Below are 27,635 nucleotides of genomic sequence, written 5' to 3' on the forward strand. Positions count from 1 at the left end.
CCCAGCAGACCGCCAGCGTGACAGTGCCTGCAGCACATTCCTGCATGGTGTGGCATGCATGCCACACCATTCAGGAACAGGGGGTGTAATTCCAGGGGGCACAATATGTGCCCCCCCATGCATATACTCCCAGGAAGGCTCACTGCCATGAAAAGAGTAGTGGAAATGAAAGTCAGAATATGCTTGGCAGTGCTGCATTGGCACTGCCAGCATATTCCTGCCCATTTCCAGACTGCTGGCGCAGCGGTATCCTTGATCCCGGCAGAGCTGGTGGTCTTGTGGCGGTCCAACTGCCACACTCATAACACGGCAGGCAGACTGCCAGTGTGACTGTGGTCGCACCAGCAACACGAGTATGGCTGTCCTATGTACCGCCGTACTCATAATAAGGCCTTAAGTCCTAACATTGGAATCTTCACTGTGGCTTCAACCCAAGGCTATCTGACGACGAAGCTCTCTCCTTGGATACCTCCTGCCGCCGTGCCACACTGAACTTTATCTTCTCAGACACTTTTTCTGAGAATTTCTTCTAAGTCTGAAGGTAAGCCATGACTGGGCCCAGTCCACTTCTTGTATCCGAACCCTGCTTCCTCGTGGTCAGCCATATTTTTTTACTTTGACATAGTCACACGCAACATACAAAAAAAGGTAGTAGTGTATACAGGGGTCGCACATCAATGATTATACATATAAACTGGGCTACCAAGTACATAAAACTCTCCAAATGTATCCAGCAATAGGAAAAAAACCTAGCGGTGTCACTAAGGGTAAATTGTACCCTACTACCTTGGGTGCAAAGATACACAGGGACCAGCAAGAATCACTGTGGGGTAAGATATAACAAAATATACCCCGGCACTCTAAACCTTTAAATTCCAAATGTATGACCTTGATTAGTTAGTATCAAAAGGACAAGGCTCCAGTATATCACAGGAAAACAACAGAGATGTGTTCATACAAAATTGCTTCCATTTAATTTGTACAAGTATTTTGAAAACCAATTATATGGCAATTTCTGACAGGACTGTAAGTACCACAGTTCTAAAGCTAGTACAGATATAAAGACATTCTTTCAAATATAGTGACACAAATTAGTCCTTATCAGCATTCACGAGAACAGCCGACACGTGTTTCGTCACATCCATTGACCTCCTCAAGGCTCTCAAAGTCAATTTGATAGTCGGTTTGTTAGCCGACCATTTTTCATCATTGACTGTGCATGATGCGTATATAACTTCGGGATACACATATGTTCTGAAAGTTAGGAATTTGCCCGTAAAGATTTGCTCGTTGATCAAGGAGAGTCCAAACTGTCAGCTCAAAAACAGCTACTGGTGAGCTTATTGTAAGCCCATCATACGAAGAGTGAAAGTACATAGTTTCAAAAGGTGTCATATTTCCAGTTGTATTTTCAGTCTACCCGATTCCGCTGTTGTGGGCTCCAAGTTCAATGAATTGCAATTCATTGAACTTGGAGTCCATGACTGCGGACGGCTCGTTTGCATGAGAGGGGCCTATCATAGCCTTGATCAGCATCGGAATACTGGTGACATTTTGAGATTATACTTCAAAGGGCATATAGCATCCTTCTCATTCGAATTGGGTAGACTGGTAATACCTTTGGGAATACGACACCCTTGAAACGGAATCGGGTAGACTGAAAATACAACTGGAAATACGACACCTTTTGAAACCATGTACTTTCACTCTTCGTATGACGGGCTTACAATAAGCTCACTCGGAAGTTGTTTTGTGATTTCAGTGTCAAATACGTTTTTTACGGTTTACTCTATTTTTCTAAATTGGTTCGATATTTATTTGTGTGGGGTTTTCACTTTATTACTGTTTTTGTGCTGCATAAATACTTTACACATTGCCCCTAAGCTAGCCTGACTGCTTTTGTGTCAAGCTACTCAGGGTTAAGCACAAGTTAATTTAATGACTTTTTGTGGTTTATCCTGCAAGGGATTGTGGATGCTGCTTGACCAGGGCTCACATCCCAGTCAACCAACAACCCAGTTTCTAACATTAATTAAAAGTTTAAATTTTCTCAAACGTATAGGTTACCTTTGTGAATCAGGCCCAAAGTTTGCAAATACCATAAGTAGTAAACTTTCTCAAAAGTGTCAATGTACTCAAAAGTGTAAGTTAAGTAAGTTTATGAATCAGGCTCTACATCTGCAATTCTTCAGCACAGAGGACTCTCCATTGGCTAATGATAAAAGAAAGATCTAACTTCTAGACCTCAAGACTTATCCAAAAGGCTTTAAATGGCCACTTACTGAAAAACCTCACTAAACTGTTCCTCCAAGCCTTTGAGAAGCATTCCATCTTGAAGCCTGAACCTACTCACCATACACCCAAGCAGAAACATGATATTTGGTGGAAGATCTTTGCAAGCCCATTGCACCTTACTATGAAATACTCTATCTCTTCAACTAAGACTCAAAACACTCTTTCTCAAATTGGAAAGGAGTTTAAAAACGTGCATCTTCATTCAGGCTTCTACTTAGATTCTTCTCTTTATGGTGAATTCCCTTGCACCTGCCAATTGTTTAATATTGCTTTTGCTACCAGTTAGGCATGTAATACTGTTATTATGTCACTAGCATCTCAGGTCAAGTGCTAACGCTCCATGGTTTATCCAATCCATGACTTTAAGATCGATCAGCTACACATATGGAGACGAGACCCTACAGGCAGATTCCATCCTGCGATTTGACTTTTTCCTATGGTCATTTCATTGTTTAGCTTTTACTCGCCAGGTGCTCTCTGAAGCTGCATGGTTGCACTAGGTGCTTTAACACCTCAAAAAAAATAACAAATAAGGTGTTCTGGCAACATGCCAAGACTGATCCTTCCTACAGAGACACTGATGAGTTAATCAGGTATGCTCTGGCAAAGTTATTTTCTCCCTTGTACTCCTTTGTCAGTGGTGGCTTGACATGTTTTGTAGTTCTTAGAAGATATATGCAGTTCTTGGAAAGAGATGGATGTTTCCCTGGAGCTGTTTAGTAGACTTGGTTTGTGCAGACAGACACTATGGGGCTGATTACGATGGCGGACGGAAAAGCATCCCGACCGCCTTTGTAGCGGAAAAGCACTGTCCGCAGGTACCGTGGCAAAAGCGGCGATCGGATTAGGATGCACTGCCTGAAACACCCTACCGCGGTGGTCGGATTCTAGGATTCACCGCCGGAAAAGCTGAAAATCCTTCAGCGGCGATCGGATTTGCTGCGGAAAGGCCAAAGACCACCGTTTTCCCTGCGTTCAGGAACACATGGTGCTATCCACAGTATTGCCACTGCCATCCCCAGTATTGCCACTGCCATCCCCATATGGCCGGATTCTCCGCTGCAGTGTGATGGGCTGTTTGAGGCATCGTGATTTGACCGGCGGTTGTAACCGCATTCCGCACAGCGGTACCTCTCTATTGGCTCAGTCCGCTACTGGTGTGGACGGAGATTTCTGGGGGAACCAGGAACACCGCAGTCGACGGGAAATGGGCTATCTATGCCCATCGTAATACGGTGGATGCAAGGACTGCCGATGGAGTGCGGAAAGGGCATTTTCCGCCACCGACAGCACGGGGGATGTGCCTCCGCCCTCCATCCTAATCAGCCCCTATTTTTCTCTATTGGAGAATGGGACTGACAGACTACTGTACTCTCCATTCATTTCTCGACACCAATCTTGCATTTAATTTTAATTTTTTCTCTTGGGCAAGCAACTAGTCATATATAAAATAAGGGATGGAAAATTCCCATGGGAATTTTTTCTCTTGGTTTTACCCAACTCATTGGGTCATTCCATCGTTACCTACAATAAACCAGGGGGTGAGTTAAACGATATTAATACATTTCACTGGCCGTGCAACAGACCTAACAGCCCTTGGTAGGGTCTTCCTGTAATGTTTTTGCCCTATCACATCCTGATTGCTGAAATTAGTTTTTGTTGGCCCTAAGAACTCTGTGCTCTACACCACTGATAACCAGTGCTAAAGTGCTAGTGCTCACTTAAACCTTGTAAAATTAGTTTACACCTGAATGCCACATTTAATTTATTTATAAGTCCCTAGAAAAGAGGTGCAACATGTACCCAGGACCTGTAAATTATATGCTACTAGTGGAACTGCGGACATAACAAGCACAAGGAGATGATGGACGGAGAACTGAAACTTTTCAGACACTCACCCCCAGTCACAGATCTGGGTTGAATCCATCATCGTTCTTTAGCTCACTTCGCCACCTTAGTTCAGACCCAGCTATATGCAAATCAGTCTTGACCCTGTGCCTCATGGTAAAAGTCCAGCCCGAACTGCCAAGCCAGGTCTTCCCTGAACCGGAAACCAGCATCCTGGGACCGGTTTCCGGGTAACACCCCTCATCAGCCAGGCTAGCTTGAATCCAGTGGCAAAGTGAGCAAGGGACCCACGTCTGGGCATACCATGCCAAATTATGGAGAACAAAGCAAACACAAGGAGATGATGGACGGAGCGCTAAAACTTTTCAGACACTCACCCCCAGTCACAGATCTGGGTTCAATTAGAACTGCAGCACCTATTGTGCCACCCACTTAAGTTGCCCTTTAAAACATGACTCAGACCTCCCATCGCAGTATGTGTGCAGTTTTAAACTGGCTATTTGACCTGGCAAAATAAACATTTTGCCAGGCCTAAACCTCCCTTTTTATTACATACAAGTCACCCTTAAAGTAAGTCCTTAACAGCCAGTAGAGCAAAGTGTAGTGTATTTAAAAAGTTGGACATGTACTTTTAAATTTTACATGTACTGGTAGTGAAAAACTGCTCAATTCATTTTTTACTACTGAGGCTTACCCCTTCCATAGTATTACATTGGGTTCCCTCATTACCTTTAATACGTGCTAACTTTTGATTGGGAACAGGATGAGAAGTCTTGTTTTGTCGCAAAAGAAATGTAATTTTAAATACTCTTGAATGGTAAAGTTGTTTTTAAGACACAATTCTAAAAATGCCACTTTTAGAAAGTTACTAAACAAAGATGTAAATATTGTGCACCCAGCTGCTGCACTGCAAAAGTGAGGAAAACAATCCTATAGAGTAAACCTCATATTCCAAGTTGACCAGATTCATCCATAGTATACCACTCATTGTATCTTCATTGTAATCCATAATTTTGCTGCTTGATAGAACCATCTGTGTTGAACCAAATTACCTTATTCTCATATTTAAATGCCTTCTGTTGCCCATCCAAGCTTTAACATTGGCATGTGTGGTCAATCAATTCCGTAACAGTCTCTTAAAAAACCCAATGCATTTCGAACCAAACAGTTCTTCGTCAGGGGTTGCTGTGAATAAATTAGAAAGAAACGCTAAACCAACCCCTCACAAACAGAATAAATGAGATCAAATACATTCAATGACTATCAGTGCTAATTTTCTCCCTTCACCCTCTTCAATGATTTCCTACTCCAATCACACCCCGTTGTCCCCTCTCGTGTACACATGTGAAACCAAAATTATTTCAAATTGCTCAGCAATCAATAATCCCTTCAAATTATTTCCCCAAAAAATCTGTTTCCGTTATTCTAATGCAAACGAAACCTTCTCAAAACATGTACTAACAATAAAAGTGAGCCCGTGATGCACAGGAGGCAAAAAAGAATTCTGTGGTATAATCAGAACGTGACTCGTCTTGTTAACCTTTACTTGTCAACCTGCTTGCGCAGAAGTCGCCATCATCCCACCTCCCATTCTCATCAACAAAAATCGTTTACAAAAGCTCACCCTTTGATGTTGCCTCATTAACAAGATTAAGCACAAGTACCTCGTAAAGACGTTACTGGCGATATGATGTTTTCATGCCTTTCTTCATTTCGTGAAACGGTTGCCTTTCCACCTCCCACTAAACCCATCCTTATAAAACGTTCCCCCACGTGCCTCCAGTACCGTTATATGATTGGCAAATAAACAAAACCTTAGAAAGTTGGCATTTTCTTGTCCGAACCATTTGGTGCCTACAGCCTGTGCCCTGGGTTATATGACTGTGAACAGAGTGTCAGTTGGCCCTTCTGTATTCCTCCCAGACAGTGCGACAGTGATGTTGGCAGGGTGGGCCATCCTGCCAGGATTGGAAGGGAGAAGCTGTTCCCTGCCTCACTTACATTTCAAAAGGGGCTGCCTCCAGCAGACTCACAAAGAACTTGGCACCTACCCTTTGCCATCCAATTTCCAGAACCATATATGGGGACTACTCTGATGCTTGAGGCCTGCTTTGTTTTTACCCTGGAGTACAGCCCTGATGCTACCAGAGGACCACCCTGCTGCTTGAAGCCTGTCTTGTACCCTCAGAGGACTGCTGTGCTTGCTGCTTGAGGCTTGCCTTCCTGCTTGATCCCAAAACTACCAGTGTGACTCCAAGGTCTAGTTGGCTAGCCTCCTGTTCTGAACTAAAAGGGACATATAAAACCTCAAAACAACCTTGAACCCACACCTGGGTCCTGCCTGAAGTGAGTCCCACCTTGTAAGCGGCTGCACATCATTCCTGGGCCCTTGGAAGTGGTGCTAAAGGGCCCCAAACAGCCAAACACCAGAATTTTGAACTTTTAACATATTCAACTAAAAAGAACTGACAGAAGACCGGAACCTACCTCCTCCCCAATTTGCCCAAGGTGCATTGCCAGTCAGCCAGAGTTTAGGGTACTTCCTGTTTCTTTTACGCAGCAGCAGATCTTGTTCAGCGTCTCCTCTTCGGAAGAGTATCTGGCCTCTAGGACTCCTCCTCAGCTGCAACCTGCAGCTTCTTCTCATTGGAGATTTTTGACTTTCAAAAAGGTGACTGAGTTAAAACATAGAAATCTTCATCGCAACTTTGTTCAGCTGCACCTCGATGATGAGACCGCATTCTTGAACACTGCCGTCTGACTTCCCCACTGAACTTAAACTTTTTAGACATTTTTCTTCAAAAATTCTTGTAAATCTGAAGCTAAGCCAAGATCGCTCCAAACCACTTAGTGTATCTGAACTGCGCTCCATCATAGTCAGCCATCACTTTGGACTTTGCCACGGTCTCACGCGACTAGGTGTTCGCATTTGAATCTTTGTTCTTTAAGGTGCTAGTTCTCTCAAAACACATTAAAAATTCGTAGCTCCGGTTGTCTGATTGGATTTAATTTGTTTTGGTGTCATTTTTTTTTTTTTTAAATGTGGGATTTTTCTTGTGTTGTATTTTCTCTTTATGACTATTTGAGTGCTGCATAAATAATTAAGGGCCTGATTTAGATCTTGGCGGATGGGTTACTCCGTCATAACAGTAAGGGATATCCAGTCCCCCAAAATATAAATCCCATAGGATATAACGGGATTTCTATTTTGGCAACAGGACACTTGTCACTGTTGTGATGGACAAGATCGAAATCAGGCCCTAAGACATTTCCTCTAAGCTAAGCCTGACTGCTTTTGTGTCATGCTAACAGAGGGTTAAGCACAGGGTAAATTAGTGACTTTTATAGTTCACCCTGACAGGGATTGTGGTTGTTGCTTGAGAAGGGTCTGCAGCCCCTCAATTAAAAAAACAATTTCCTACACACAGGCACTTATTTTCTTGAGTTTTACAACACTAGGGGAATTTACTGTAACAAACGCACACACCCCACCCATGATCGACTATTCAAAATGTTAATATCCCCTCATATGTTATTTAAAATACTCACTGAGCATACTCTTCATTTATAAGATGAACCTTATTCCTTTCACAAATAGAAACATATTTTACAATTCTCCAAGTTACATTATAGGAATCTACTTCTGCAGGCCCATGTATACTTTGTGACCCATTTCAAAACAGTTTGAAGGCAAATTGCAGGTTTACACTGCTTGGCCTATCCACAAATGACTGTTCCACACAACTTCAAACTTTAAAGTAGGACATTTACCCACATAATTTTATATATAAGATTGACCTAAATATTTGACATTCATCGAATTCACAAAGAATTACAAGAATACTCCTGATAATTTGAGAAAGTTCCCTCTACCAGGGCTACTCATACACATAACAATTTACACATGTGGAAATGTATAGGTGGACTTTTCTCCATGCAGAAGTGCAATCCTTGAGTGCAGTTGCACTCCTGAACTTGTTTTACTCTCTCCACTTTAATTATTTATTCCATGTGGAGAAACCCTTTGCTCTAAATCCCCATAAATGTCAAAGTTTTTACCTCTCCATTCCCTTGTTGTAAACTGATTTACTCCTATGCTGATTTCAATAAATCTCCAAACACAATCAGCATGGTATCCTACCTGCAAAAGAGTTGTGAATATCCACAAACATGCATGCTTGTGAGTATTTACTAACTTTTACAGCTTGACCGTCTTCAGAATACCCACAAAGACACCACTATGGGGAGATGTGCACATAAGGGAAGTCTGCATTTTGGCTGAATTTCCATTGAGTAAATCATATTTATGAGGGTGAAATCTCTGCATTAATGATTCTGATGGAAGAGATGTGAGTACTTATACAAGCTTGGTCCATGCCAACATCCTCCTTGATGAGCCAATCAGAGGAATACCTGCAGACTAACCCTGAAGAGAGAAGCAGTATATGTAGAATTCTAGAGAACCTCAACACTACACCTGCTGTCGAAAAAGTACACCTCATGATTTACCACTGCAAGCTTTTATTTACATCCGTGTAAATGTTTCAACTTTCAATCCCTTAGAGATTTCCATTTGATGGTGTTCAATAAATAATCTTTTCCCTAAAATTCCATTGCTAGATGGGTGCACTCCAAACCATTATTGACATTCCATACTGAAGTTCAGGCGTACATGACATTGCTAAGTCAGAGGTGACATGTTCAGCCACGTGGGAGCTGGTCTCTTCGATTCCCTTCTACTGTACAACTTCTGATCACAATATCTTCAACATGAATCTTAAAACTTTAGTGCTGAAAAAAGGTATTAACTAGTAATATTCCTGAGTCAATTTGGGAGTATTTCTTGCTCAGGTGATGGCCATTAGTTTGCTGTGTGCTAATCGCTATCCTCTAATCCTCCTCTCCCCAATTCTCTCCCGACACCCAACTCTTCCCTATATCCCCTTCCTCTTCTCCCCTTGCTCTGCATGGTTTGAACATGTGCTTACTTTGCAGTGCTTATAATTGATTGTAGTACCACTGAGTGTCATGTAAGTAACTGAATAAATGTTTAAGGGAAAAGTGTTCAGTACATTGCATGTTATAGAACCACAGACCCCTTGACATAATACCTTTTAGCTACTGCCAGATCAATAACTCTTCTAATTCCCGTGCCTACTCTTACCAAACCAACCAGCATTGCCTCCAGATTTACCCAGTTCTGAAAAAAAACAAATCTAGAAACTGAAAAATGACTAAGTGGCATGAGCACAGTATCATAACTCATCATATGTCCACTACCACCACCTCCTTTATTTTATCTATTTTTAAATTTCTGTACGTCAGTACAAAGAATATATGATTTAAAATGTTAAATCATTATGCATCTGGAAGCAAATTTTTGGATATTCTTCAGTCTCTCCATAGTCAGCTGGCATTGTGGTTTGATTGGAAACTATGCTATTGGCGCAGCTTCGACATTTCAATGACACTTTACTATCATAATTTCGTTGTCATTTTTTTATTATTTCATTTCTTTATCATTTATAAAATTTCATTTTTTTCCTTCATTTTGAAGTGTGTACATCTCAATGAAAGGTCAATCCTGTTATTACATCAAATACGAAAAACACATATAATGTATTACTCCACAAAAAGAACCCCTGGAGAAAATCACATAAATGCACCAATTTCACAAAACTCATTCAAACACATCCAAACTCATACACTCATCATATAAACTGCATCTGAACAAAGGGGAGATTGTAGATATCAAAATCTCCGCGACCAGATTGAATAAATATGTTCAAAAAAGGTCTGAACATACTCATCTGATACATCATCTCTCTCCCTAATCCACTTCTAGAGACTCTACCCTCCTCCCTCTCTCCGTTGCTCATCCCAAACCTCTCCCTACTGCTATGATCTCCAAATAAACACTTTCTAGACCCTTCCCTCTTCTATCCTTCCACTATCCTTTTCAATCCAACTAACAGACTCACTTATACACCGCTCAAATTAATTTTATATTTACCTGTACTAATTCACCACTAATACTTTTTAAGTTCCTGAGTAGCATGGTACTTGCCAAAAAGTGCTTTGACGCCTCATCAGGGGTAGTAACTGCTACAGAAATGCAATTACAATTACAATTACAAGTTGTCTTATGCGCTAATGGTGCACTCCACTGTGTTGAATAGCCTGTAATTGAAGGCAAATGGGTTTCCAATGGATAACTGTGGCAGAACTGGCAGCATGTAAGCCGATTCCACTTCCAGATGACGAATTTCGTTGCGCGCGGTGCATCGCATTTTGCGATGCAGCGCGCACAAAGGAATTCATTTTATTTATTTAAATGTGTACTTACCTCCGTTCATACATATTCCGGTGTTTACATTTCCCCCACCCTGCCCCTCCCCCGCCCCGCCTCACTGCCCCACCGGACTCCCTCCATGGACCGCTACTATTGGGAACACATGGAGTGAAATATTGCCTTTCAGTGGGAAGTGGTATAGTCCAAAGCTCTGTTTTTAATATAAAAGCAAGGCCTTCGGTGGTAATATCACTGAAAATACAAGATTTGAAAAAAATATTGTCTACGTGCGCTCTTGGAAGACAATTTCTATGGACTGGAATCTAGAGAATGCTAAACTGATTCTGGTATTTTACTAACCTCTGCTGATCGTTTTCTATCAAGAAAGTTAAATAGAGTCAGTTGCCAGAACAATTTAAAAAAATAAAGTCCCTCAGCAGAAAGCAATTCTGGTATTTTACTGACTTCTGCTGGTCATTTTCTATCAAGACAGTTAAATAGAGGCAGTTGAACAGAAAATAAAGTCCCTAAGTGGAAGCAGACAAGTCCTAGGGCTGATCTCCAGAGCCCACAAAGTACATACACATATAAGTATATACTAAAGTATATACTAAAGTATTTATACTAAAGAATATACTAAAGTATATACAAGAGGTCTCGAATGCTTGACCTAAAAACATGAGAATAGCAAGTCTTTCAAATGAATGCAAGTCTGCAGTACCTCTTTCAACAGCTAGATGTCCTTGAAGAGATTTTGTACAGGAAAGAGCAGTATTTCTCCAGCTGGTAAACAGATCTGAAAAGCAGTTGTTGAAATGTGCTTACTTGGCAGATATGGATACCTAAAGATATTTGCGAACATTCAGTATTGTTTGGTTCTGTATGTTTCAAATTGTAAGTAACAACTCTTCAACTGACGTTTTTTAACATTATACATAGTATACCTTGACCTCTGTAAATAGCATTTCAAATCAAACATTTCTAATACATTTGATATAATATATTATTGTTTTTAGAACATCAATACACAGAATAAACAAAGTAGTTTTTTGATAATCCTCTCTCGTATCGTTTCTTACAAAAATACTCTGCAGTTTACATTTACTGCATGCACAATGTATTCCATATTTTAAAACAGTTCCTGTCTTTCTCTTGTTTCAGACTGCTCTTCAAAACAACTTCATTAGAAACTTTGTGGAAAGTCAGTTAAACATAGATCTGAAGAAACTGATCGAGAGCCTTCAAGAGTATGGTAAATAAGTCCTTGCTTTGCTATATTTTTAAATAAAATATGTTAATATTCACACCGATGGCAGTTTTCAAAAAAGAAATGATGTCTCTGTTGTATGAGCCATTTCATATATTATTTTTTTCGTGTACTTTTTTTCCTGTGTTTTAATGAACGTGTGTGTAATTTAATGGCAGGAGTCAGAACCTTAGCACGTTGGTCTTTTCAACAACAGGATTAGAGGACGTTTGAAATATGGTTGCTGCAAAAAGCCAGAGATTGCTAATTACTCCTAGAATGCCTTCAGGTACATTGTGGCGGTGAAGAATGATGCAGCTAGGTGCAAACTGACTGGCTTTTTCATCGATTAAAGATGCCTGTCTGTAGTTAAAGTACCTCAGACAATGAGCAGCCAGTGCCCACTCAAGTGAAAACCAAATGACTTTTTTCTAAACCTGTTTCATTTTCCAACAGATGTAACCTTGAAACGAGCAACTCCTTGACTTTACCTTGTTCCCTTGGCCCCGCCGTTCTGATTAGGTTAACAATCTGAAAATGCGTGCCAAATGTCAGACCCATCTGTTCCTCCAATTTTGTTTAATGGTGCCCAGGTTCAGAAAAATAGCAGAGTTTTTGCTTTGTTGATGCATAGTGGTGGTTTACAGAAACTCCAATGTGACTAGAGTACATTAATACATTGAGATTCATTTATAAAGTTCCTTCTCGTAGACGATTTGACACAATTACACTGTTTATGGGATGAACGCGTGCCTCCTTCTGCTTCTGTTATGTGATTTAAAGGGGTCAGTGCATCAACATAAACAGGATGTGTGTGGGACAGCGGATCATGAAGCTAGTCCACACACCTTTTTCCACTCCCCCGAATGTATTTATAAAACTAAGGATAAGATTTTAATAAGGAAGGCGTTTCCCTCTGAAATACTACTGAATGATCAATATTGTCCCAGTCTGTAAATATATCACTTGTAAAAGATAAATGGACTCCTTTAACCTCCTAGGCGGGGAAATTGAGAATGCTCTCTCATTAACATCTCTAACTACTAATGCTGTTACTTTTTTGCAATTATTTTCTGTGCTTAATTTGTGCCAGTGTTTTCCTTTGGGCGGCACTTTTTCTCTGCACCAGAACTCTTTGTTCCCTCTTGTAGGTGGCAATCATTTTTATGAACACCACATAGCCTATCCCTTCCACCCCAGCCCAACCGCCCAGGGATGCATTTCTTGTCGCTGTGACAGACACTGGTTCAAAAGTTGACGTGATCCGCACAGCGTGTTACTGAGGCCAGCATTGTGGACTCCTTGATTCAAGTTAGGGACGGACATGCCGCTTGAATTGGAACACAGAATGCACTGTCTTTGCCAATGTGGAAGATCCTGCTTGCCATGCATACCCCTTGGTAACCGCACTTGCAGCATTTCCTGCAGCCTGCTGGGATTATATTGGGCACTACAGGGAGGATGGCAGGACTGTAGTCTCGATAAGAGAGCCTTCCCTGTTCACTTCAAATTCCTGAAGCCATAGTAAGATGGGTGGCCACCACAGTCGCCTCGCAGACTGCAGCTCAGCTCCAACTGAGTGCAACAAGGTTAGTCAAGTCAAGTCAAGTCAGAGAATTTATATAGCGCACTACATACCCAGAGGGTCTCAGGCGCTAAGGGGGGGGAGGAGGATTACTTGTCAAATATCCACGTTTTAAGTTGCTTTCTGAAAGCTAGGTGGTTCTGGGTAAGGCGAAGGTGGGTGGGGAGTGAGTTCCATGTTTTAGCAGCCAGGTAAGAGAAGGATCTACCTCCCATTGTGGTCTTGTTGATGCGAGGTACAGTGGCGAGGGCTTGGCTGGAGGAGCGTAGCTGGCGGGAGGGGGTGTAGAAGGACAGTCTTGAGTTGAGGCATTCTGGTCCGATGTCGTAGAGTGATTTGTGTGCGTGGGTTAGCAGTCGGAAAGTGATTCTCTTATTGACGGGTAGCCAGTGGAGGTCTTTCAGGTGACCAGAGATGTGTTCGTTGCGTGGGATGTCTAATATGATTCTGGCTGAGGCGTTTTGGATTCGTTGGAGTTTCTTTTGGAGTTTAGCGGTAGTGCCTGCGTAGAGGGTGTTTCCGTAGTCCAGTCGGCTCGTGACCAGAGCATGGGTGACTGTTTTCCTGGTTTCGGTGGGGATCCAGCGGAATGTTTTTTTGAGCATGCGAAGAATGTTGAAGCAGGATGAGGATACGGCGCTGACTTGTCTGTTCATTGAAAGTGAAGAATCCAGGATAACGCCTAGATTCCGTGCGTGGTCTGTCGGGATGGGTGCTTTTCCAAGGGCTTCCGGCCACCAAGAGTCGTCCCATGCAGAGGGGGATGTACCTAGGATGAGGACTTCTGTTTTATCTGAGTTCAGTTTCAGACAGCTGAGTTTCATCCATTCAGCAACTTCTTTCATTCCTTCGTGTAGGTTAGATTTGGCGGTGCTGGGGTCCTTGGTGAGGGAAAGGATCAGTTACTGATGTCACCTTAACTGCTGACGCTCCTCTCACCAGCTGCTGCCTCCAGGACACGGACATGCTGTCACCTCTGGACCTGTAGTCTAAGTCTTTCCACTCCAAATCAGTTGCGATGGAGGTGGGTTTGTGGTTGTGTCAGCATGAAGCAGCTCATCTGGAGAGTGACAACCAACAGTTACAGCCCACTAGAAGGCCAGCCCGCTTCACCAGCCTGCAGTGTGCCCTCACAAGCCCACCTGCAGTTGACCCTCAAGACCTGTGAAGGTGCCAGTGACAAAAGTTTGTCCCACTGCCTCTGTCGCTAGGTTAGTGATGTCCTCATGTGTGTGCTGCCCCAGTGTGCTGTGAATTCAGTGTTAGAACTCAGGTACGTGCTCATGTGCACTTTCCTTGGGGTCTTTCTTCAGTTCAGTGAAAACAGAAACTTAAAAAAGACAGTGGAACATGAGGTACTACCTTTAACATGCAACAGCCATCACATAGGATTGGCCGTGTGGGCACCATAAAGTAGATCTTTTTCTTGTGCTACATTCTATGGCCCAGGCACTCTCACTCTGATTGTGGATGACATCTGTACTTGCTAACTGCTATTTATCATTCATTCAGTGACAAGCTGGTTGACTGGCCCTATCTGTCTACTTCTGTCAGTCTATCTGTATCTGTGCCTGTTGGTGATAGAGCGGGAAAATTTAGCTTAAAACAAGTGGCATAATTTACACTATAGACATTAATTCAAAAATGCTTGTAAGAATAAAATGTAGGAAAATATGCCCTTTCTTAAACGTGCAAAATTAATGTGTAGCATGATTTTTTGTAGTAAGCACTCATTTTTATCGTAATTACACTACTCGGTCAGACTACCCCTCACTCATCTTGCAATCCTTCAGTTAATTAATTATCTTCTTTAATAAAAACATGCTTTGAGGAAATGCTGAACTATGCAATATTATTTGATAAATGATTCACACTTGACTTGTTTAAACATGTCACCTCTTTTAGAATATGCTGACTTTAAAATGTGTTTCTTCTTTTCCTAAGCTACATGTTCTCATTGTATTTAGTTAGTTTCTTGCTGCCACATACTCACAATGCTGAATACTGAAGAGTTTATTAAAACACTTTTTGCAGAATCACCCTATTAAGGAGGATGGGCTTACTTGCTTTACTTCCTCCAGTTCTGGCAAGTATTACATTCGCTCAGCTTTAGATTGCATCTCTCGACAAGGCAGATCTGTATGAAGCACTACAAGAGTTCGGTATTTGGGTTATGCAGATGATCTATTGTTTATGTTTTAAGCCCCTAATGGACTGCAAACCCTATTAAGTACATTGCAAAGATACAAGAAAATAATTTAATTGTAACCTGTATACCAAGCCAATTGTCTTTTCCCTAAGAAGGGTTTAGCATCAGTGATTGTTGAATGGTCAAAGGATTGAAAGGCATAAGACTATCCTTATTTGGGTCAATGCTTGATGTCAACCTCTGAGTTTTAAAGGGTCTTAAATGCAAATGATGTCAGAGCTATTGGCTGTGCCATGACTGCCTTTAAAGCTAAAATTCTCCCATTGTTGTATGGGGAGACTTATCTGTTATCTGATAGATATAAAGTAGAGGCTAGATTTATTAGTATAAGTTGTTTATGGAAATGTGTTAACTATAACCGTGTACTCCTCAATGCGCAAATAGGCAAGGGTTTGGAATGAAAAGTATATGCTCTAGCTGACTTGCACAGCAGTAAGTCATTTAATGCTAGTACAAAAGCCCATTCACTTTATTCAATTACCTCATTTGAACACAATTCATTCAATTGTATGTGTACTACAAAGCTGGAAACAAGCAGTTTCAGTACATTGAAAGGCCTATTAAAAGTTGACTTTATCATTGAGATACAAAAATGTGAAAAACATTTGCACATTTATAATATTTAAGCATTATAGTCTTCTGCCTAGGGCTCAAAGGTTATTAATGACTCCAAACCCAAGTATTAGGCATGAGCTGCAGATGAGAGCTCATAATGAGCATGAAGGAGTTTAACAACTGTTATTGTCGAGGGCAGAAGGGCTAATGATATTAGAACATTTTACTTCACTGGGGATGTAGCGTTCAAAATTTAAAAGGTAGAAACAGTCAAGCAATTATTGGAATGTTGGAACAGATGGTTTACGTCATCCATTATTCGCAGTGAGCGATTCCATCGTCCTCAGCGGCTCTCAATGTTCTAATTTTCTGATATAGCCTTATAGCCCACCGTTCTGGGCTATACCAGCCATTAAAGGCCTCTTCCACCATTTTGCCAAGAAATTTGGCCTTTAATGATCTCTATAGCCCAGCTACGGCTGGCTGTGAGGCTATTAGAGCATTGGCCCATAGAAGGGGTTGCCTGCACTGTGTTTGGGAAAGGCCCGAGGCCTTTCTCAAATAAACACATTACAATTATGTTGCAGCTCGGAACCTACAGATGACTGACACACTATGTTCATTGAATCAAATTAATCAGGATACAATTGGGCACCTATCTGTATTTGTCAGGCTCTATTTTACTCAGGTTGCAGTATCTGCACTCACTCCTTCATTACACAGAATGCCATACGATTCGACCTGCTATCAGTCGATGTTTTAGGATGTTCAAACCAAGGGAATTTTATGTAGTTAGAATCACCTTCATTAACTAATGCATGTTCTATGACAAACCCGTTTACTTCTATCTGAGAATGTACTGCTGGCATGACTGGCATTGTGATTAATGTTTTTTTATTCTGTAAATAAAACAGTACCCGACTGACCAGTCATAGTTTCGCTGCTTCATTATCTAACAGTGTAATTGTGCCAACGTCTTTCAGAGTTTTTTCTCTTTTTTTAAAAGTTTATTTGCTAAACATAAATTTGATTTGATTTAATTATCACTACAATGCATGTGAACTTGAACTTTAACTATATCCAACTACTTTCAAATATCACCAACCACCACTCTTTAATCTGTTGTGTGAACCAGTGACACAAGACTCTAGACTCCATGGTAAAATTGCAGCCACTCCTTTCCTCTTCCAGCCTGCCAACTGAACCATGTGGGATCGCTCAAGCAGCCTAGTCCCAAAGCCAATGGGTGTTGTCTCTTGCAGGAGAGGGAAGTGTCAGTGGTAGATGTGGGAAGTGCTGGCATTAGGTCTCCTTAGATTTTTATTGGCCATGGCACTTATTTTTTACACTTTAAGCATAGAGTATATTGCTAATTTGCCAACTGATTACATGCCATCAGGAAAACCTTCAGCAATTCCTATTGTTTTAGTCATCAATACAGTATGCTGGGTTATGAAAGTCTTACAATGTAAGACGCTTGTGTTCCACTACCTATAATGTATTAAAGTGGTAAGACACTCTAAGCAAGGGTCTGATGTACTAGATAAAAAAGCAAAAACGGAAAGCTTACATTGTTAACAGGGAAAGCCAAATAACAATCTCAGAATCCAATGTGTTCTTGGCTGCAAATAGATGATGACAAAAGGTTCACGTGATGAGATGGGAGCAGTTGTTAACACTGGTATTGGGGTTGGTTTGGGGGACAATGGTGGTTTTATTTGTGTTCCATGTTTAGAGATGTGAGCATCTTCACTCTTATATATGCACTTGATCAGATGTCTTTATGATGTTGGTCCAGCTCTTCCAACAAATGATAAAAATCCTTGATGGGGCATTGATCACTACTGCTTGTGTTAACTATTGGTGCTAAACTGAAGAAACATAAAGCAAGGTAAATAGTACCTCCATTTCCCCATCACAAAAAACCTGCTACCAACAAAGACATCTTTTCAAGCATTCTGCATTTGTCCAATACTCCACTTCATCTATATCTCTTACTCTTCATTCTTGTGACCCAATTGTGGCCCACGTTCTTTCGAGGATTAACATCCAGGAAAGTAAAGCCTTCTCTGCTCAAGTTGTAATTAAGCTGTAAGATAGAAAATGGTACATAACGGTCCCACAGTAAAAACAACATTTATAGAATTACAATATCGGAGATTCCACAACAAAGAAGTATTTACAAAAGACTCCCTACAATTCTATTGCAGTTCAGGTAAAATGTCTGAACAGGATTCAAATTAGGAGAAAGATTAGTGTTTGGCTAAGGGTTGGGGTATAGGACAGTTTTTTGGACAGCATAAATGATAGAATTTAAAGTTACTGTGACAGTTACAATTAAGGCACATTGGATAGTGATGGTGCATTTAGGATTAAGGCTAGCTAATAGCATTACGATTTGAGTGAGAGTTAGGTTTAGGACAAGGTTTACAGTATGTTTATGACTTAGGGTAAGGGTTAGGGTAAAGTTAAGATTATGTTTTGGTTGAGGGTTATGCGGGACTTGTGTCGATTTGGATAAAACACACTAATTGTAGTGGATTTGTTGTCAATTAGGTAATGTTAATGCTAATTTCAAAACTAATTGAAGAGGGTTCAGTGTGAGTTTCTCCCTGTAATAGTATTCTGCGTAATGGTCTTCTCAGTAATGTATTCTTTGTAGAGTCCTTCTATGAAATGACATAGATCCCCCAAAGATACTTGAGGTAGTATATTGTCCATTTATCAACAAATCTACAAGTAGAAAAAGACAGTATGGCTCTTTCTTTCTGCAGCCCTGTGTATGTGGTCACCCTGTTGTCCACTTTTGATCTCACAGACACAAACCAGATGAGCAGGGTTATAAGGAAGATAGTCTACCTACAACAATAACACACTGTTCATGCATTTACATTTTGAAGTGAGAAACCAAAAATACCCATATTCTGAAGGCTATCCACTTTTTAAATATGACAGCCATTTTGAAGTATATTGTATAGATAGGAAGCTCATGATTTAATTACAGCGAACATTGCATTGCTTTTGTGACCTAACATATGCTGTTGCATGCAATCTGGTAGCAGCCATTTCCCTTTGGATTTGAATGCCCATTTTATCCTTGTATGTAAAGTTCAGTCTGAGTATTATAGGCTTTAAAGTTTAGGTTAGCAAACACAGTCCAGATACTTCAGAAAAAATAAGCATGTTTTACCAGTGGGTAACCAAATCGCTGCTGAGTACTATGTTGCTACAGAATATCAGCAAAGATAATTGTATGACAGTAGAGAGATCAGTCAAACCAAAAGGATAGCAGAAAGGAACCTCCATCTAATTGACCTTGTCTCAGCATTTTGCAGCCTGAAAAAATAATAAAGTCTATACTGAACATATTTTAAACTAAATGAGGATTTACTTATATACCTGTTTTTTCGTTACTGTACAGCCTGACTTATTGGATAATAAAAAGCAAATAATGAGTATCTATTTCATTCCACCTAAGTATTCTCTCATATATATGTAGTAAAAATCTTACTTTTTAATTTAAAATATACTTTAATAAAATATGATATAATAAAATAATATAATATACTTTAGATTGTTCCACTGTGCATGGATTGCAACAATCAATTTATTTTGAAGTGAGACGTGGTTCATAAAAACAATGTAAAGTTTCCAAATGTTTAAACATGTAAAACTACAATACATTTAATTCATATTTAATAGATTACAATATCCCACCCTTAGTAACAAATAACATAACTACATCACATATTTAAAGTTGGCATCATCTTTGTTCTCAGGTATAGGAAAACAATTGTTCTTGTTCATATCGGAGCACCCAGGCCTTTTATACAAACATAAACATAAAAAATTTATTTCTTGAGTTATGGGGTAAATGAATATAATTTTTTATTTCCCTGATATTCGCTTCTTTAAAAATTGGAGCTAAAAACTTCCTCTTTATGTTTCTAGATAAAAGATTAACAAAATCAGTTACAGATTGACTCATATTAGTGCAATCAAAGTACTGGTGAACATTAGATCCTGTTGTCAAACGTGTGATACTCAAATTCTTAGTGTGAGTTCTGAGTAAGTTTAGCATGAACAATATCCTCCAAGTAAGGTTCATATATTTCTCTAAATATCTAGTGCCCAAGCACTGTATTCTGCTTGAGATAAATGGTTTTGCCTATTCTACCTCACTAAAGCTATTTCAAATGGGCCAAGATATGATCCAGTAAAAGAGTCTGTGTTCTACCAGATTTTAAGAACATTCCAAAATAAAGCACACTTTCTTTAAAGTTTGAAAAACCAGGGCAATAAAATGTTTCCTTGAAGAACAAGAATATCATCGTTTGGTTTCCTGTAAATGAAGCCTTATGATTTAGACCATAATCAAATACCAAAAAATATAGCACAGAAACTGGCTTCTTCAGCTTTGACTCTCACTTTCAGTTGTCAGGCTCAGAATGCCACTTCAGGGATGTCTGGGCTTCTGTGATGCTCAGTGTTCCCACCTTGTACTCTGAGGAGGGAAGGAAGTCACTCCCAACAACATGGGAGGAAAGGGAAATTGAGAAAGACTCACATTACTGCGTAACATCCTCTCTTGGACCTGGTATGGATTTGTCTCATGCATTCGAGTCAAATATAATAAGCAAACAAAATGTACAGTATAGTCATCTGAGCTGAACTAGCTCACACTGTCTAAAATTCTTTGTATGATATACCATTTATTTTTGGATACCACTCTGCAGTGTGTGTGTGAATATAAATGATTTGCCTTGCCTACAACATATGATATGAAATATTAATCTAAAGTCTAATTAATCTGTTGTGTGATGATATATGTATTCAGAAATGAATCCCTTAACTACCTTGAATAATATCAAATGCAGCTTATAATACTTTCAGAAAAACAAATCAAGTATGTGATTCAAAGTCTTCAGAAGAGATAAGAGATTGTCGCTCACAGATCAGAATGTAACAGGAGTTCAATATTTTGGAAACCACTCTGCAGTGTGTGTGTGAATATAAATGGTTTGCCTTAACTACAACATATGATATGAAATATTAATCTAGAGTCAAATTAATCTGTGTGTGATGATATATGTATTCAGAAATGAATCCCTTAACTGCCTTGAATAATATCAAATGCAGTTTATATTACGTTCAGAAAAACTAATCAGGTATGTGATTCAAAGTCTTCAGAAGAGATGAGAGATTGTCGCTCACAGATCAGAATGTAACAGTAGTTCAATAGAATCAGTCATGAAACAATACCTCCCTTGAAGGAACTGCCAAGTCCATGCAAACAAAGATGGCTGCACTCCAACAACAATCACTCCCACTGAGGAAGTTCAACTGATACCATTAGGAGGATTTTCCAGAGATGATTGTAGCACAATTCAGTCTTCAAACTGAGCGAGACACAAATATGTAAAAGAGGGCCACTGAGGAGCGTGGTTCTCCCGGGTAAGCACCTTGATATACTACAGTTCAGAGATGGCCACCACATCCTATATGAATTTTGTTCTCCTTTAGAATATGACCATTACTATGTGAACATCATCTTGGTTTGAGGAAGACACACCAGACACTGTTTCGGCTTCCATCAGAGAAGTTTAGTGCGGGCCATATGTAGGTAAAACGTGTTTTGCGATTCTCTAATTGCAATTTTTAGGGAATCGCAATTAGAGAATTGCAAAACGGAATGTAGGTAGGATTAGCAAAATATTTTGCGATTCCCACCTATTCCTTATTTGCGAATCCCAAATTGAGATTCGCAAATAAGGAATACCTTGCCATTCATTCCTATGGGCTAGAAGGCCCATAGGAATGAATAGGAAGGCATTCTCAATTTGCGATTCTCAATTAGAGAATCGCAAATTGAGAATGCAATTTCAAGGTTGCAAGGGTGTCAATAGGACACCCTTTTGCACCCCTGAAATAAACATGTGTGCACATGTGGCGCACATACATGCGCTAAGGGCATGTATGTGCGCCACATGGCACTTTGAAAAATGCAAAAAAGTGCATCTTTCAAAGAAATCGCAAATTACCACCAACCTGAGGTTGGTGGTAATATGCGATTCCTTAAGCCAAAATCGCACAACTTGGGTGCTTCCTACATTGCATTTAAGGAATCGCAATTTGGGATTCCTTAAATGCATTAGCAAAATAAAGAATCGCAAATTTTGCGATTCCTTATTTTGCATGTGGATTTTTATGTGCTACATAGCACACTGCCCAAATTGCGATCGCAAACGCCAAAATTCGGCGAATTTCTGCATTTGCAATCGCAATTTGGCTTCCTACATATGGCCCTGCATTACTTAAATCTGCATTCAATATTAATTACCTAAAACAAATATTCAATATATAAATCTTCTGAATGAGTAAATGTTTGGAACTATAAATGTACCTCATGACTATGTTAATCTACTTTGAGTAGCCGTGTGACAAAACCTCTCCTACTGTGACAACAAGTAATGGATACTGTGATGATGTTCCTGACACCTGTCAAGTCCCTAAAATGGTACAACAAGCTTCAGGTGTTAAATTCAAATGATATCTTTAAAATGTCAAATGTGTGGTTGGAATGCAGAAGTAATTTATTACTGCCACAGCCCAAGATTTGTGACCCTCAAAAGAGGGAAAGAAGACACCCTTAACCCTCTAAATGTAAATGGTATTATAAATCCCTAACCTTGGCCTAAGGGATTTTAGAAAAATAGAGGTAGGGTGTCCCGGTATTAAATGTTTTATTGCATGTATAATGAAGATCACAACATAAAATACGCTTTTCATAATGATGTTCACCAATATTTCCTGTCTGCTTGAGCACCTCAATGGAGCAGGGACCATAAAGAGTATTGTTCACCAGGATGGTCTTCTGTCAGCTATGTGTTGCTTCTCTTCCCTGTATATGACAATAAAGTCATGTGTACCTTCCAGTCCCTCCTTATATTATCCATAACTCTATTCATTGCTATCCCAATGTATACCGCTCCTATGATCCTCGTACTGCTATGGAGTAGGACCTGCCCTAAAAGTTACTTCTTTTAGAATGGTCTTGTTCAGTTGAGTCTGGTGTGTCTCAGCACACGTCTTTCTTTAACCTAACAACAATTAATGTGGCAACCCAGTTTCCCTAAGAACCCAGGTGACAATATTATAAGAAACAAAATGGTTCCCTCAGGGGCCTGCACTGATGCCTGTTGAAGTAACATTGTTATACTGCATCTTACCCAGTGGATCAGTGTGCATTTTTGTTTGATTTAGAATCCATTGACTTTTCTAATTACATCAAAGAAGTGGTGCCTACTGTAGATGTCCTGATAAAGACTCCATTACAAGTTCAAACTTTGGATTACAAACATCAACATGCAAGTTGTTGAATTTAATCAAAGTTTGCAAGGGTGGAACCAATAGGGTCACTTGAGACCCAAGCTCAAGAATTTTCCCTAATTTATGTGTGCTAAGTCAGCAGTTGTTTTTTTGCAACTATCACTGCACACCATTTGCTCACCATTGTCACACTAATCAGTAACCCTGTGCCATTCACAAAGAGCACCTACTGTCATTCAGAAATATTTTGCGTACATTTCAGTATTGTGTATAAATATTAGTATTGTATGTAAATGACTATATCCAAAGATTGCACAGGCTTGTGCATTCAAACATATGGGTATTCATTAAACAGCTGGTCCTTTTTCAATTTGCTCAAGACTGCTTTCCATTTCTTTAAGCCTGGGTATCAAAGGCTTTTAGCTACTCCTGGGGGAACCATTGTATTTCTTTAACCTATACAGCACAGGTAATGTTTCAGGCCTGTCATATGCCTCACTGAGTTTGTGTACCCTTTTCTGATGATTTTTCCTGCCCCACACAAAATCTCAGATTCCCGTGATACACATGATTGTGGTAATATCTGCTCATCCCACATTATTGGTAAGAGTACTCAATTGCACCACACCAACATTTATGCCATGGTAAATACTAAAGGCACTTACCATTTTATTAAATTGGATCACCGAATCTCTTGGTTGTAATAATGTACCTCAAATGAAAGAATCAGCAAATATTAATCCTAAGTAGTGAAGATATTTTATATGCTCTAGGGATTGACCATAAATATTTTGCTATGAACTATGAGGTTTTCCTGAATGAAGCGACAAAGACCTAGCCATCTTGATATTGATATTATTCTTTTACTATTACAGTGTTCTTCAAAGCCGCTTAGGAGCCTATATGCCCCTAATTCTGTTAGGCCAAGTAGCACCACATCATCTGCCAATACAACGTTGGTCTGGAACCTCACATTAAAATTGAGAGAGGTCTAAAAGTTGGTATGTTCATTCACAAAAAGATTAAATAATTGAAGCATTAGGAGCCCACGTTAACAGACCCAGTCCAATTTTGTTGACAGATATTTCAACCCACTTGAGTACCACCCTTCCCGATACTAGAACTGTAGAAATTTTGTAGAGGTTGCATGAAATCAGCCATTCACTGATTTTATTAGGAAATGTATTAAATCAGTAAGGTCGGTTTCAGTTTGCTTAATTTTGAATGATAAGATATTTATTACACAGACCATTGAACCACCTAAACCATGTCTTAGAAGGTTTAAGGTGGCAGGAGGAATGTTATTAATGTCCTTCACTAGCCTGTGTTCCCTTAAGGCAAAAGATAGAAAAATAGTCAAGAGCGGTTTCTCAGTTCCTGCAAGCAAGTCTACTTTTAATTCAACAGTTCTTCAAGAAGCCAATTTTAGTGAATGAAAGTCAACTAGTCCCTTATCACAATATGCAACCAGGGCAGGACAGCAAAGGAGGGGAAAGCATTAGCTCATCTCATGGAAGGATGTTTAGAGCATTGGGCTAGTGAAGATCTAAGTGTTGAAGCGACTGAGATGCCATTTTCCTCCTGCAACAGTTGGAGACTTTCAGTTGTTGTCTCTCAACTAGGTAGAACAAGAGCTTCAGTGAGGGTACCAACACCAGTATTCGTTGCTCTTACTCTAAGGATTCCAATCTTCTAATGAGGTGCATTCTTTCTCAAATAAGAACAGCCTAAATAAGAAAAAGTTGGATGAAAAAGACTACTAAACCCATGGTGTTACCCACGCGTGCCATCAATTTCCCAATGGTTACAATTATAAAGAAGAAGCTTCTTCAGGTATAATGTAAAGGTGAAAATTGATCAGACCAGGGATTATCAACATACCATAGCCTTATCAGGGCAAGACGGGTGAATACATCTTATTCTTTGCCACAACTTTTCCCAGACCATACGCCCCATGACAAGCTCCCTGCTGTGACACCTCATCCTTAAAAATTGTCTTTGTGATTCACCTGTCAATATTGCATATGTAATTTATGTCTGACTTGCGAAAGGAGAAATCTTTATGTAACTGCCTCACAGTGAGTGCTTCACAATTTCTGCAAGGAGTACAAGTTACACCAATTTGCGTAACAACTTCTAAGTATGAAATGGAGCTAACACACACATTATTTGCTGTGAAGTTCTCATCTTTAAAAAATGGTGACATACCGACTATAAATTATCAGTCACATTTGGAATGCCTACATTCTTATTCTCTTGAATGGCATTTGGTAAAAACGTAAAAAGCAAGCTAAACTTTTTTCAAATCCACGCAATAATTATTGCTTGATGTGTTTGTCTCCAGGGAACACAATGAACCATATGCTAAACAACACAGTTACCAAGCAGATCAACATGTTGTCCCAGCTAATGGTGGATATCTCATCCTGTGTGCTCCTTGATCGCTTTCAACCACTCAACACTTCTGAGGAGCTGGAGCAGAAGGCCAAGGAGCTTATGCAGCAGAACAACTTCTTGGCAAGTAAGTAATGTTTCTAAGAATTTGTTTACATAGGGCCCAATTATTAAAGAAATATCTGCCAGAGCTACAAGAGCAACTAGTCTTATAATTCATAACATTTGGGCTTGCACCCATAAATTAATTTCTCACACAAAGCTGTCCAACCTTATTTTGTGACTCAGGTCCACAGATTTAAAACTTCTCACTAAAAGTAGACTAATGGCAGCATATTGCTTTAAATCACAAACATCCCACCATCTTTAATAACATCATGATAAAATATGGTTGGTGCCACATATTGAACACAATTTAATAGTAGAACTAGAAAAGGTAGAATTAACTAGAAAAGAAATAACTTGTTATCTGAAATGTAATTTTACATTGGGCATAACTTTGCATTATCAATCTTTTGTGTGTGGAGTTTTATATAGCGCTAACTAGATCCAAAGGTATCAGAGCGCTTTACATGAGAAGCAGTTACGTTACATATGGATGCATTCATTTTTGTTAGCCACAGGAAGATTTAGTGATTTGCCCAGAATCACAGGATGTTGAGCGTCTCTGCTGAGACTCAAACCTGGTTCCCCAGCTCCGAGGTCGACAGCCCTAGTCGTTAGACCACATTCTCTCCCTGCTATGATGTTAGCGCTATCTGTTATTATGTTTCTTCTTGAATGATACTTGTTGGCTGAAATGTTTCGATTTGTGGGTGAGAATGCATGCATAATCTGTGGTGAGCAGCTGGGCTTCTTCAAGTGAAAATATATTTTTCGAGTTGTTAAAATATTGATGCTAAAAGGCATGTACTGGTTGTTATGTGGCTTCAGAAGTGATGTATGTAAAAAAACAGTTTTACTTTAATTGTTTTATTCTCAATGCACATCTAGGTATCATTTATTATTGTAATTTATTATTTACCTCTCTTTCATATAAAAATGTCTAGTGTAGTACCTCATTCCTACCTGAGCTGGGGAACCACTCATGGATTGGGAAATGTCTGGAACAGTGTTTTTAGCATATGTGGAAGTACTAGAAGGTGCCGATTATATTCCTGAAAGAAAACTATTGTTACTAGAACATTGTTTAGGGGGATTTGGCCTAAATGAGTATAACAATCTGCTTATTTTAGTTAGTCCTTGCATTATTTGTGTTAACTAATATACAGCTAAGCATATAAACATGAGATATGGATGGAAACCTAATGGAGTCATGGAAAGGTTCAAATTCTATCCTAGAAAACAGGGCACAAAAGAATCTATAGAGGATTCTGTTTTCCATTGAGCACATTAGGTTACATTTGTGACTTTGAACACATTTATTAATACCATGTTCTTTGTGACCAAATTCTTATGAAAACGAATAATAATAAGTCCAAGAAAGATTATAGACTAATGCGGATATGTCACTTGATGCAGCAACATAGTTTTCCAAATGAATAGAGCACTCAGGGAAATTTTTGCAGGAAATCAGAGAGTATCCTGAAAGTGAGAATGCTATAAACAAAAATGTAATTCACAAAAAATCCAGGAAAGGAGTGTATCATAAAAAAGATACCAAAAATGTGACTTACTTGTTCAATTAGTCTGTCCCACGTAGGATTTTTTTTAGAAATTGTCCTGCCTTTGACAAAGTTTTTTTTAAATGTAATAAAAAGGGCATTTCAATAGAATATGCACATCTAATATCAAGAGAGTCATCTTAATAACTAAATAGTGATTAAATGGAGCAATAGAATTAGAACAAGATCCAAACACCATTTTGAGTGTATAAAGAGGA

The 27,635-nt window shown here is 39.6% G+C and overlaps 1 protein-coding gene across 1 annotated transcript in view; it reads left to right on the forward strand.

The window, feature by feature from the left end:
• Positions 1–27,635, forward strand: part of ABCA13 (ATP binding cassette subfamily A member 13) — a 2,655,493-nt gene that overhangs the window by 886,211 nt on the left and 1,741,647 nt on the right. The window contains exons 24-25 of the mRNA XM_085606362.1: positions 11,597–11,687; positions 25,704–25,880. Coding sequence (XP_085462488.1) covers positions 11,597–11,687; positions 25,704–25,880 — 268 coding nt within the window. The remainder of the gene's footprint in view (positions 1–11,596; positions 11,688–25,703; positions 25,881–27,635) is intronic.

The sequence above is a fragment of the Triturus cristatus genome, chromosome 5_2 (genome assembly GCF_964204655.1).
Source record: "Triturus cristatus chromosome 5_2, aTriCri1.1, whole genome shotgun sequence".
Taxonomy (NCBI): Eukaryota; Metazoa; Chordata; class Amphibia; order Caudata; family Salamandridae; genus Triturus; species Triturus cristatus.